The sequence below is a fragment of the Oncorhynchus gorbuscha genome, linkage group LG09, assembly GCF_021184085.1.
Source record: "Oncorhynchus gorbuscha isolate QuinsamMale2020 ecotype Even-year linkage group LG09, OgorEven_v1.0, whole genome shotgun sequence".
NCBI classification, from domain to species: domain Eukaryota; kingdom Metazoa; phylum Chordata; class Actinopteri; order Salmoniformes; family Salmonidae; genus Oncorhynchus; species Oncorhynchus gorbuscha.
Genome location: NC_060181.1, coordinates 37,905,261 through 37,919,136, shown reverse-complemented (window position 1 = coordinate 37,919,136; position 13,876 = coordinate 37,905,261). Strand labels below are relative to the sequence as shown.

Sequence of the window (13,876 nt, the reverse complement as noted above, 5' to 3'; positions counted from 1 at the left end):
ATGTGCTGACCAACTGGCAGGTGTCTTCACTGACATTTTCAACATTTTCCTGATTAAGTCTATAATAACAACATGTTTCAAGCAGACCACCATAGTCCCTGTGCCCAAGAACATAAAGGCAACCTGCGTAAATGACTACAGACCTATAGCACTGCAGGCCCAGACGGCATCCCCAGCCGCGCCCTCAGAGCATGCGCAGACCAGCTGGCCGGTGTGTTTACGGACATATTCAATCAATCCCTATACCAGTCTGCTGTTCCCACATGCTTCAAGAGGGCCACCATTGTTCCTGTTCCCAAGAAAGCTAAGGTAACTGAGCTAAACGACTACCGCCCCGTAGCACTCACTTCCGTCATCATGAAGTGCTTTGAGAGACTAGTCAAGGACCATATCACCTCCACCCTACCTGACACCCTAGACCCACTCCAATTTGCTTACCGCCCAAATAGGTCCACAGACGATGCAATCTCAACCACACTGCACACTGCCCTAACCCACCTGGACAAGAGGAATACCTATGTGAGAATGCTGTTCATCGACTACAGCTCGGCATTTAACACCATAGTGCCCTCCAAGCTAGTCATCAAGCTCGAGACCCTGGGTCGAGACCCCGCCCTGTGCAACTGGGTACTGGACTTCCTGACGGGCCACCCCCAGGTGGTGAGGGTAGGCAACAACATCTCCTCCCCGCTGATCCTCAACACGGGGCCCCACAAGGGTGCGTTCTGAGCCCTCTCCTGTACTCCCTGTTCACCCACGACTGCGTGGCCACGCACGCCTCCAACTCAATCATCAAGTTTGCGGACGACACAACAGTGGTAGGCTTGATTACCAACAACGACGAGACGGCCTACAGGGAGGAGGTGAGGGCCCTCGGAGTGTGGTGTCAGGAAAATAACCTCACACTCAACGTCAACAAAACTAAGGAGATGATTGTGGACTTCAGGAAACAGCAGAGGGAACACCCCCCTATCCACATCGATGGAACAGTAGTGGAGAGGGTAGTAAGTTTTAAGTTCCTCGGCATACACATCACAGACAAACTGAATTGATCCACTCACACTGACAGCGTCGTGAAGAAGGCGCAGCAGCGCCTCTTCAACCTCAGGAGGCTGAAGAAATTCGGCTTGTCACCAAAAGCACTCACAAACTTCTATAGATGCACTATCGAGAGCATCCTGGCGGGCTGTATCACTGCCTGGTACGGCAACTGCTCCGCCCTCAACCGTAAGGCTCTCCAGAGGGTAGTGAGGTCTGCACAACGCATCACCGGGGGCAAACTACCTGCCCTCCAGGACCCCTACACCACCCGATGTTACAGGAAGGCCATAAAGATCATCAAGGACATCAACCACCCGAACCACTGCCTGTTCACCCCGCTATCATCCAGAAGGCGAGGTCAGTACAGGTGCATCAAAGCTGGGACCGAGAGACTGAAAAACAGCTTCTATCTCAAGGCCATCAGACTGTTAAATAGCCACCACTAACATTGAGTGGCTGCTGCCAACACACTGTCATTGACACTGACCCAACTCCAGCCACTTTAATAATGGGAATTGATGGGAAATGATGTAAATATATCACTAGCCACTTTAAACAATGCTACCTTATATAATGTTACTTACCCTACATTATTCATCTCATATGCATATGTATATACTGTACTCTACATCATCGACTGCATCCTTATGTAATACATGTATCACTAGCCACTTTAACTATGCCACTTTGTTTACTTTGTCTACATACTCATCTCATATGTATATACTGTACTCGATACCATCTACTGTATGCTGCTCTGTACCATCACTCATTCATATATCCTTATGTACATATTCCTTATCCCCTTACACTGTGTATAAGACAGTAGTTTTGGAATTGTTAGTTTGATTACTTGTTGGTTACTGCATTGTCGGAACTAGAAGCACAAGCATTTTGCTACACTCGCATTAACATCTGCTAACCATGTGTATGTGACAAATAAAATTTGATTTGATTTGATTTGACCTATAACACTCACGTCTGTAGCCATGAAGTGCTTTGAAAGGTTGGTAATGGCTCACATCAATACCATTATCCCATAAACCCTAGACCCACTCCAATTTGCATACCGACCAAACAGATCCACAGTTGATGCAATCTCTACTGCACTCTACACTGCCCTTTCCCACCTGGATAAAAGGAACACTTACGTGAGAATGCTATTCATTGACTACAGCTCAGCATTCAATGCCATAGTACCCTCAAAGCAAATCACTAAGCTAAGGATCCTGGGACTAAACACCTCCCTCTGCAACTGGATCTGGGACTTCCTGACGGGCCACCCCCTGGTGGTGAGGGTAGGTAGCAACACATCTGCCACATTGATCCTCAACACTGGAGCATCCCAGGGGAGGGTGCTCAGTCCCCTCCTGTACTCCCTGTTCACCCACGACTGCATGGCCAGGCACGACTCCAACACCATCATTAAGTTTGCAGACGACACAACAGTGGTAGGCCTGATCACTGACAACGACGAGACAGCCTATAGGGAGGTCAGAGACCTGGCCGGGTGGTGCCAGAATAACAACCTATCCCTCAACGTAACCAAGACTAAGGAGATTATTGTGGACTACAGGAAAAGGAGGACCGAGCACGCCCCCATTCTCATCGACGGGGCTGTAGTGGAGCAGGTTGAGAGCTTCAAGTTCCTTGGTGTCCACATCAACAACAAACTAGAATGGTTGAAACACACCAAGACAGTCGTGAAGAGGGCACGACAAAGCCTATTCCCCCTCAGGAAACTAAAAATATTTGGCATGGGTCCTGAGATCCTCAAAAGGTTCTACAGCTGCAACATCGAGACTGGTTGCATCACTGCCTGGTATGGCAACTGCTCGGCCTCAGACCGCAAGGCACTACAGAGGGTAGTGCGTATGGCCCAGTACATCACTGGGGCTAAACTGCCTGCCATCCAGGACCTTACATCAGGCTTGTCAGAGGAAGGCCCTAAAAATTGTCAAAGACCCCAGCCACCCCAGTCATACCGGAGTGCCAAGTCTAGGACAAAAAGACTTCTCAACAGTTTTTACCCCCAAGCCATAAGACTCCTGAACAGGTAATCAAATGGTTACCCGGACTATTTGCATTGTGTGCCCCCCCCCCCAACCCCTATTTTTACACTGCTGCTACTCTCTGTTTATCATATATGCATAGTCACTTTAACCATACATTCATGTACATACTACCTCAATTGGGCCGACCAACCAGTGCTCCCGCACAGTGGCTATCCGGGCTATCTACATTGTGTCCCACCCATCACCCGCCAACCCCTCTTTTATCCTACTGCAACTCTGTTCATCATATATGCATAGTCACTTTAATCATATCTACATGTACATACTACCTCAATCAGCCTGACTAACCAGTGTCTGTATGTAGCCTCGCTACTTTTATAGCCTCGCTACTGTATATAGCCTGTCTTTTTATTGTTTTATTTCTTTACGTACCATTTGTTCACCTAATACCTTTTTTGCACTATTCGTTAGAGCCTGTAAGTAAGCATTTCGCTGTAAGGTCTACCTACACCTGTTGTATTCAGCACACGTGACAAATAAACTTTGATTTGATTTAATTGCAGACAGTCTGAGCACTGATGGAGGGATTGTGTGTTTCTGGTGTAACTCGGGCAGTTGTTGTTGCCATCCTGTACTTGTCCCGCAGGTGTGATGTTCGGATGTACCGATCCTGTGCAGGTTTTGTTATACGTGGTCTGCCACTGCGAGGACGATCAGTTGTCCGTCCTGTCTCCCTGTAGCGCTGTCTTAATTTATTGACCTGGCCACATCTACAGTCCTCATGCCTCCTTGCAGCATACCTAAGGTACGTTCACACAGATGAGCAGGGACCCTGTTCATCTTTCTTTTTGTGTTTTTCAGAATCAGTAGAAAGGCCTCTTTCGTGTCCTAAGTTTTCATAACTGTGACCTTAATTGCCTTTCGTCTGTAAGCCGTTAGTGTCTTAACGACTGTTCCACAGGTGCATGTTCATTAATTGTTTATGGTTCATTGAACAAGCATGGGGAAACAGTGTTAAAACCCTTTACAAGGAAGATCTGTGAAGTTATTTGGATTTTTACGAATTACCTTTGAAAGACAGGGTCCTGAAAAGAGGCCATTTTTGTTGTTGTTGCTGAGTTTATATAGGGCAGGTAATCAAGGAGGTGATGGAGTCCAAGTGAGTGTGACCTAGAGGCTGGAGAGGGAGCACACGTGACAAACTGACTGCTATTTTCTCATAGAACAAAACACGTAAGATCTCCTAAACCTGTGTTAATCTCAGACCTTATTTTCTGCGTTTATTCCAAATCCCTATAATTTTTTCCCACAGGAGAGATTTCCGAGTTCCCAATAGTTTTGAACGCAGCATCTATAAAGAGACCTGGCAGTGTGGTGCCAGGACAACAACTTCTCCCTCATCGTGAGCAAGACAAAGGAGCTGATCATGGACTACAGGAAGAGGAGGGTTGAGCATGCCTCCATTCCTATCGGGGCTATAGTGGAGAAAGTTTCATGTTCCCTGGTGTCCACATCGCTAAGAACCTATAATGGTTCAAAAACACAGACATAGTCGTGAGGAGGACACGACAACGCCTATTCCCCTAAGGAGGCTGAAGAGATTTGTTATGGGGCCTCAGATCCTCAAAAAGTTCTACAGCTGCACCATCAAGAGCATCCTGGCTGGTTGCATCACAGCTTGGTATGGAAACTGCTTGGCATCTGAACGCAAGGCGCTACAGAGTGTAGAGCATACGGCCCAGTACATCTTTACCAGGAAGTGTCAGAGGAAGGCCCCAAAAACTGAGTCCAGCCACCCAAGTTATAGCCTGTTCTCTCTGTATCGTGGAAATATTTGCTCAATCATATTTCTCAGATACCGGAACTTGTGAATTCAAATAGACTTTATTACAAAGTAACCAGACGAGCTGGCCCATGGACCAACTGTCACCTTCTGACTGTAGTTCCTTTGTTTTAGTATGGTCAGGGCGTGAGTTGTCTATGTTAGTTTTTCTATGATTTGCTATTTCCGTGTTTGGCCTGGTATGGTTCTCAATCAGAGGCAGCTGTCACTCGTTGTCCCTGATTGAGAACCATATTTAGGGAGCCTGTTTTCTATTGTGTTTTGTGGGTGGTTGTTTTCTGTTGTGTGTTTGCACCAGCCAGAACTGTTTTCGGTCGTTCTGTTTGTTATTGCCGTGTTCATTTAATAAATATGGACACATACCACGCTGCACCTTGGTCCTCCTCTTACTCCACCACCAACGACAGTTACACCAACTGCCAGACTCAGTCTCAGTCCACTCCTTTTATACAGTTTCATGCTTATACAAGTTTCATAGTCCCTCCAGGTTATGCTAATAACCATATCTCCTCGACTTTACTCCACCATTGTTTCCAAATCTAAATTATTTCCTCTAGACAGGGTTTCCCCTCCCCTCTAGTTCCTTGGATCAATTATATTAGTGGCACGCCTATAAATTATTAATAAATACAGATTACTATAGGCAATTCTAAGATTGCTACATTTGTAACGGATGTGAAACGGCTAGGTAGTTAGCGGTGGTGCACGCTAAATAGCGTTTCAATCGGTGACATCACTTGCTCTGAGACCTTGAAGTAGTGGTTCCCCTTGCTCTGCAAGGGCCGTGGCTTTTGTGGAGTGATGGGTAACGATGCTTCGTGGAGCGATGGGTAACGATGCTTCGTGGGTGACTGATGTTGATGTGTGCAGAGGGTCCCTGGTTCACGCCCGGGTATGGGCGAGGGGACGGTCTAAAGACAAGTGGTACTGGAGGCTCCTTAATGACAGCTTATACCCCCAAGCCAATAAGCCTGCTGAACAGTTAATCAAATGGCTACACAGACTATTTGCATTGACCCCCTTTTCTTATTGTTATCATTTTATCATTTTTTTGCACTGACTCTCTTGCACAGGATGTACACACTGGACTCTAACCACACACCCACTCATACTACTCTGACACTCACACATGCTTAAAGACGCCACACACACACATTCATATTCCTTCACACTTTACACACACTGCTGCTACTCTGTTTATTATCTATGCATAATTACTTTACACCTACCTACATGTACATAAATTACCTCGACTACCCCATACCCCAGCACATTGATTCGGTACCGGGACCGCTTGTATAATGTCTCTTTATTGTTATTTTTAATGTGTTACTATGTTTCCTTTAGTTTATTTAGCACATTTTTCTTACTTACTTTATAAAAAAAACCTGCATCGTTGGTTAAGGGCTCATAGGTAAGAGTTTCCATTTCACTCTAAGGTCTACGCCTGCTGTATTTGGTGCATGTGACAATCTATTCACAGAGAAGTATCAGGACCATAGACATGAATAAAGCATTTCAGTCTTTGGGTCTGAGAAAATCCCCATAACAATGTTATGTATTATTTGACATATGAACACTGGTTATAATGACATAATTTGTGAGAAGTCAGTTGTGACAATGTATATTCAGTTTACATGATTGTTATAACTGTCATTCAGTCAACCTGGTGCGGCAGGTAGCCTAGTGGTTAGCGTGTTGGGCCAGTAACCGAAAGGTTGCTGGATTGAATCCCGATCTGACAAAGTAAAAATCTGTTGTTCTGCCCCTGAACAATGCAGTCATTGTAGGCTGTCAATGTAAATAAGAATTTGTTCTTAACTGACTTGCCTAGTTAAATAAAGTTTTTTTTTAAAGATACAAAAAGACAAACATTTAACTATCAGTCAGCCCTATGTCTTGACATCTCCCTTCCTTTCTCTCGCTCTCCCCCAAGATGTCCAAGTGCATTTGAAAGACAGACTTATTTAAAAGTGTATAAATGTTTCTTAGAATGGAAAATGTAAGACATGTACCGTGCCATTCAAGAGAACGGTCTTTGAACAGTATTTTGTGCGTGCATTATCCCAAATAACCACCAGGGGTAGCTATCAGACAACTATTTGCAAGGGAAATCGAAGTTGCTTCTCCACATATCCGGCGAAAAGTGAGAAAGATGGCTACAGAGAGATTCCAAACCTGTCGTCTTTGATTAATGATTGTCATTCTGGATGGAATATAGCGATAGTATCACCCCCTCAAAAATACATCGTGACGGAAAATAACCCCGTCCCAGAGGTGGTCATAGCGGTACGAGCTTGAAAGTCTCGTTACAATCTAGTCCATAGCAAGCTAGCTAACGTTAGTTGTGCGGCTAGCCTAGCCACACCGGCCAGCTGTCCTTCAAATTCCTTGGTAAGTAGCAACTAGCTAGGGTAGCTAGTCCCACTAACTAGCTCGACAGCACGTCACCTTTTTTGTACGCTAGCTACACGGATAGCATGACAATAGTGTGACATTACGATTCTACCGGAGTCTGACAGTTTGCTCAATGATGTATATCATTGTGAAAAAAATAAGTTTAGAAAAGTAGTTCGCTAGTTACGATACAACAATCGTTGTCGTTGACAGACCTCAATAAGCATGAAATGTCAAGGAGAGTGTAATGAGATGTACCTATGTTTGCAACTGCGTTGCTTTGACATGTCCCTGTTTTTAGAACAACTAGCTATCTATCCCAAAACATCTTCCCTTGTGTTTTTACTGCATAATTATTACTATTACCACCTGTGCGCCCAGACTTGTCTCATTCTTCACTTGTCTTTAACAGCTGTCAAACTGGGTTGCTCAGTTGTAATGCAATCGAATGCAATCTAACCTATACACAGATCTTCTCACATCAGTCTATGTAGGCCTAATTACCTAAAACTAAATGTAATGTGTGTAACATTTCTCGTCATCTTGCATGCGTTTCTATAGATAGGGGTTTTTAAAACAGAAAATGGTGACTCCAGTCAACATCCAAAACCCCAGTAAGACGTGGGAGCTGAGTTTGTATGAGCTGCACAGGAGCCCACAGGTAATGACAATCACGTTCCACATAGAAATACATCTAGGTGAGAAGTGATATAACAGCATTGTATTGCATTCACAAAAACAGTTCGGTCCTTTTTATAGTTTCTCAGTTAACAAACATTGGTGTGAGGAACAGTGGAATCATTGATCTCACCTACTTGTGAAATTTCCATGGAAAGGAAGGATGCTTTTTTTGTGCACTTGAAACCAGGCCATGGCCAATCAGTTTAAAGCTGACCCTTGAAGGACATAGATGACCCATAGTTACCTGTATTGCCTGACACATTCCCCTCCCTGCCTGTAGGAGGCGATCATGGACAGCACAGAGATAGCAGTGTCCCCCAGGAGCCTCCACAGTGAGCTGATGTGCCCCATCTGTCTGGACATGCTGAAGAACACCATGACCACCAAGGAGTGTCTGCACCGCTTCTGCTCCGACTGCATCGTCACTGCACTCCGATCAGGGTGAGGGACACACACACAGCTGTGACGATTTGAGGATGACCCTTCATTCTCTCTACTCTGGAGTGTGCGCCAGTTTAAATCTGAAGAGAACCCCCATATTAAAAGGTTATAAAATGAAAGCTTATCTCTAACTCTCTCATTCCTCTCCTCAGGAACAAGGAATGCCCCACGTGCCGAAAGAAGCTGGTGTCGAGACGCTCATTGCGCCGTGACTCCAACTTCGACGCCCTCATCTCAAAGATCTACCCCAGCCGGGACGAGTATGAGGCCCACCAGGACCGGGTGCTGGAGAGACTCAACCGACTGCACAACAATCGGATACTCAGCTCCAGCATCGAGGAGGGGCTACGCATGCAGGCACTTCACAGGTAGGATGAGAGGGGATGGGGAGTAGGGTTTATAGGTTTCCCAGAAATCTCAGCGGAAAGATTCTTGGAATCAGGAGTTGTCAGAACTAGTATGTAGACAAACGAACAGCACTGCACAAGTCAGGGAAAGTCCCTCCTTTGAGTATTGGAAGTGTAAAATGGCCTCTCGCACTCTGCTCACCCTTGATCCCCCAGAGCCCAGCGAGTGCGCAAACCGGCGCAGGAGAGTGACAACACAACTTTCAGTGGTGGCGAGGACAACGGGGACACACGGTCACACCTCTCCCACGACTCCGCTCCCTCCCATGTGGTCCCCCCCCCCCGAGCCACACCCCCCCCCTGAGGCCGGGCACACCCGGAACCCCAAGCGGCCCAGAGAATTGGACGGGCCAGTCCCGGAGGTGGATGGGGGCAGCCCCGCGCCACCAGTCCGCCGCCACAAAGAGAGCCCTGGCTCTGAGATTGAGCTGGTGTTCCGCCCACACCCCCTGCTGGTTAACACACAGGACTACAGCCAGACCAGGTGAGGGTTCTGTGGGGAGGTGTTGTTTCACTTCTCAAATGATGGAAATTTAAATTCTGAATGTATTCTTGAACGGTCTTTGACACCCATTCCTCTCAGATATGTGAAGACCACAGCCAATGCAACAGTGGACCACCTGTCTAAGTACCTGGCTCTGCGTATCGCTCTGGAGGACAGACGAGACAGCCAATCAGATGCAGGAACAGAGAAAGAGGGGGGTGCTAAAGGAGGGGACGCAGCAGCAGAAGGGGCCAGCTTGAAGAATATCAGTGAAAAACAATACACCATCTACATTCCCACATCAGGGGGCCAGTTCTCTGTGAGTACACAAGCTTATCAGTCATCTTTTTTCAGGGTGGTGGGAGCTATTATCAGTGAATTAATTTAAATCTGTCCTTTATCTTCATCCGCATCCAATGCTTTGACTTGTACCTCTGGCTCACGTTTCTTTCATTCTCTCTACCTCAGACTCTCAACGGCTCCCTGACTCTGGAGCTGGTAAATGAGAAGTACTGGAAGGTCAGAAAGCCTCTGGAGCTCTACTATGCCCCCACCAAGGACCAACAGCCTCAACCATCACAGCCAAAGTCCCCACAGCCCAAAGAGGTGTGAGGAGCCCCCCCCCTCACTCCCTCTGACCATGTGTCAGACTAAGAGTTGTGTGCTGTGTGTAGCTGCTTCGAAGGTAGTCATTGGGAACATTCCTTAAATTGCCGGGCTCAACATTGTTTTCCGTAGCTTCAAATCAAACGAGTGTAAAGTTTAGAATTCCTACAAAGCAGATCTGATTAATTGTTGACTTGGACTGGCACACACACCAGACAACATACATAATCCGGCCTTAAGTATTGATGCTTGGCATTGCACCAAAACGGTTGATACATTTCAGCACCGTGTGATTTTTCATTGTAAGATTAACCTTGAGACGACTAGAGGTCATGAAGGATGGATTATTATGCAAGAATACTGCAGTATAGCATCAAGACCTTTCTATATGGAAATTTAATGTCAAGTAGTAACTGTATCCTTAACATATGACCATAGGGCTAGTTAAGTAACTTACCTGATTGATGCACTTTGTTCTGGCATGGGTTGTCTTTGTACAATTAAAGCAATATCCCACTTTGCAATATAAACTTGAGTAAAAGTGCTATCACTCTTGATGTTTCAGCCTTAAGATCAAGTCAGCACAATGATTGGATTGAGTCAATGAAACTTGGTTGCATGTTGAGGGTGAACAGTGTAGCACGCTTTTCTACATGCAACCTGTAATTTTAATAGTAACTGAACTTGAGCTCCTCCTAGGACTCATGACCAATTCTTCAAAATCATACCACAATGTATATGAACAGGTATAATACACTTTAAAGTTTACCCTGGTTTCTCCCCAATTTCTAGGTATCCAATTGTTTTTAGTAGCTACTATCTTGTCTCAATGCTACAACTCCCGTACGGGCTCGGGAGAGACAAGGTTGAAAGTCATGCGTCCTCCGATACACAACCCATCCAAGCCGCAGTGCTTCTTAACACAGCGCGTATCCAACCCGGAAGCCAGCCGCACAAATGTGTCGGAAGAAACACCATGCGCCCGGCCCGCCACAGGTGTCCCCTCCCTAACCCGGATGCTAGGCCAATTGTGCATCGCCCCACGGACCTCCCGGTGGCGGCCGGTTACAACAGAGCCTGGGCGCGAACCTAGAGTCTCTGGTGGCACAGCTAGCGCTGTACACACACTTTCAAATCCTGGAATTGGTCTGTTTACAGTGCTCGTTCAGTCCCCTCTTTGGAGATCCATTCAGACTTGAGCACAACATTGCGGGACATTTAGAGGCATGTCAATTTATCTGACATGGTAAAATAAGGAGTCAAATTCCTTTCATGACATTACCACAACCTTTTCCTAATGAATGCAGCCCGGGTGAGTGAAATCTCTGGCCAATAAGTTACTACCTACATGGGAGCAAAGAAAGCCTAAAGTGCTGCTAAACTTGAGGCCCTGATCTGAGTAGACTACACAACAACCGCACCAAAACAACTCAGTATGAAGAGATGAGCAAACAATCAAATATGAACTGTGCATTTATTGACACATGGGGAGCAGGGAGACTTTACTTCTTCTTGGACACACCAACAGTGCGACCACGACGACCGGTGGTCTTCGTGTGCTGGCCACGCACACGCAGACTAAAATAGGGACAGGAAAAAGTCATTAAATGTATCCAGAATGTCAACATGTAAGAAAAATCCCATCCTAATGGAATTTAGTAGTCATCATAGGACAAAATGATTTGATCACACTGACAGCAGATATTGACAAATGTGTTGACCATTATATCATAATTGGTATGCTTACAATCACTTAAGGAACTTGTGCTACAGTTACTGCAATTGACTAAAAGTTGCTTAAATGTCTCCTTGATACACCTCAGCAGTACGGAGATCAAGCTAAGCATAGTTTAGGATCAGCTTTTACGTAGAACATATTCAAAGCCTATTCTCTAGTGAAAGTGCTTTAGTCCAGTATGCACAAAATGTTAGGAAACTACTGTCCAAATACAGGAATTGAACTCAGCCAACAAACTCGTTTTCATGTGCCTTCAAAACAACTCAGAACTAAGCAGTATGCATCTGGAAACAGGCCTTTGGCAGAGCATTGGGATTTGCCCATAAAATATTTAGTCATTAAAATACAGAAAACAGCCATGCAATATAGCTGGACATCAGAAAAGCACTTACCCCCAGAAGTGCCTGAGTCCACGGTGAGCCCTTATCTTCTTCAGCCTCTCAAGATCCTCTCTCAGCTTGTTGTCCAGACCGTTAGCAAGGACCTATAAACATACAAAGACCATTGTAAGGTTGGATTATTGGGAGACAATTGTACATTTAGCCTTCAGAAACATGACTTAATTTGTATTAACTGCACCACGAAGACAAAGGGTTACTTTAACTAGCCAATATCAATGCGACGGCAACAAGCTCAAGTAGTTTAGTTCCAATTTTGGAAAGTAGTCAGATGTCTCAAGTCTGCTGCAGTTACGTACCTGGCTGTATTTGCCATCCTTTACGTCCTTCTGTCTGTTGAGAAACCAGTCAGGGATTTTGTACTGGCGAGGATTCTGCATAATTGTCACCACCCTCTCAACCTGGGGACAAATACATCCACTCAGATGTAATGTAGGCAGAGTTCACAGATGACTGGGCCACACCACAATAACTCATTGAGTGATGCAAGGAGATCCATGAAAGGAGTGTAAGGCCAGGATTCAAATCCAACACCCTGTGATTTATTTGAATTCCGGCCTCAGCCCCTCTGGCTGAGTTTATACGGGCAGTTAAATTCTGACCTTTGATTGCTAACAGATCTTTTGACCAATCAGGTCAGCTCTGAAAAATATCTGATGTGATTGGTCAAAAGACCATCGAAAAAAAATCAAGTTTGGGCTTCCAGGTCTAAACACAGCCTATGATGCATCCAGCTTTCATGTTTAGGTAAATGATATGTCCACAACTGCCCCATACAGTCCTCTCACCTCATCATCAGTAAGTTCTCCAGCCCTCTTGCTGAGGTCGATATCAGCCTTCCTCAGGACAACATGGGCATATCGCCTGCCAACACCCTGTGAAGGAAATATACATGAACCTTTACTGTAGGTCTTAGTCCCACATTAGCCAACTGTGTAGTCATCTCTACATAGCCCTGAGAAATTAATTCTTAACAAGCATAGCTAGCTACCTTGATGGCTGTGATGGCGAAGGCAATCTTCCTCCTACCATCAATGTTCGTGTTGAGAACACGAAGAATGTGCTGGAACTTCTCAGGAATGACCAGAGACTGCAGAGAAAAGACAAAACAGGGTCAATAGCGATTCACTTAGCTATGTAACGTTAGCAAGTTAGCTACATCACGTTAGCAAGTTAGCTACATCGTTGCCTCATGAGGCCTGGCAGTGGCCTTTCTTGCCAGCCAGCAAACAGTGTGACTGTACTAACAATTTGTATTTCCACAACTAAGGCCGTGAATTAACACCTAGTTTCAAAATCTTGATTTAAAATATCAGTCGCCACCTGGTCAGCTTGCTACCGTAGTGACGAGGACTGACGTTAACTCGGTAGCATTAGACAACGTTAGCAGCAATGAGACCAGCTTACCATGGACGGTTAAAAACAATATAGCTTATAATAACAACCACCAGCCCAAAGTACGTGAAACGGAGGTTTACAACAACCTATTAAGAAAACACATAAAGCCTATATTGACAAAAGCTGTACTTCCCTGCAGCGTAGTGTCGGCGCGAAATAGGTATTTCAGCATAGGGAGTTAGCTGAACATTTGCGTCAATCTATGCAACTTCAATATGATAAATAAAGGATAAAAGTTCTCAAACACAATGATAGCAATAGTATCATAGTCGTCCTATTTTCAGAATGTCCCTAACAGTGACGATGAATGCAGATATTGACAATAATTTTGGTAACCCAATTCCGCACTTACCATCTTGGAAGCAGGTTCCGTTCAAAGAGGAAATTCCGAGACTCTCGCGATGGCTTTTGCCTTCGTTTCGCGAGT

The 13,876-nt window shown here is 45.4% G+C and overlaps 2 protein-coding genes across 2 annotated transcripts; one reads left to right on the top strand and one right to left on the bottom strand.

Annotated features, from left to right (window-relative positions):
* Positions 1–7,008: 7,008 nt before the first annotated feature.
* On the top strand, positions 7,009–10,447 carry LOC124042809 (E3 ubiquitin-protein ligase RING2-A-like). Its single transcript, XM_046360928.1, is given in 8 exon segments — positions 7,009–7,293; positions 7,858–7,957; positions 8,258–8,418; positions 8,571–8,786; positions 8,982–9,096; positions 9,098–9,309; positions 9,409–9,628; positions 9,778–10,447. Coding segments are annotated over 7 exon segments (1,146 nt in total). The 5' UTR covers positions 7,009–7,293; positions 7,858–7,879; the 3' UTR covers positions 9,922–10,447.
* Positions 10,448–11,370: 923 nt separating this feature from the next.
* Positions 11,371–13,875, bottom strand: LOC124043523 (40S ribosomal protein S18). The gene is made up of 6 exons (XM_046362206.1): positions 13,802–13,875; positions 13,043–13,141; positions 12,840–12,926; positions 12,351–12,452; positions 12,046–12,137; positions 11,371–11,493 (listed from the first exon to the last, which is right to left on the bottom strand). The coding sequence occupies exons 1-6, from the start codon at positions 13,802–13,804 to the stop codon at positions 11,418–11,420; spliced, it is 459 nt and encodes a 152-aa protein (XP_046218162.1). The 5' UTR covers positions 13,805–13,875; the 3' UTR covers positions 11,371–11,417.
* Between the last annotated feature and the right edge of the window lies 1 nt (position 13,876).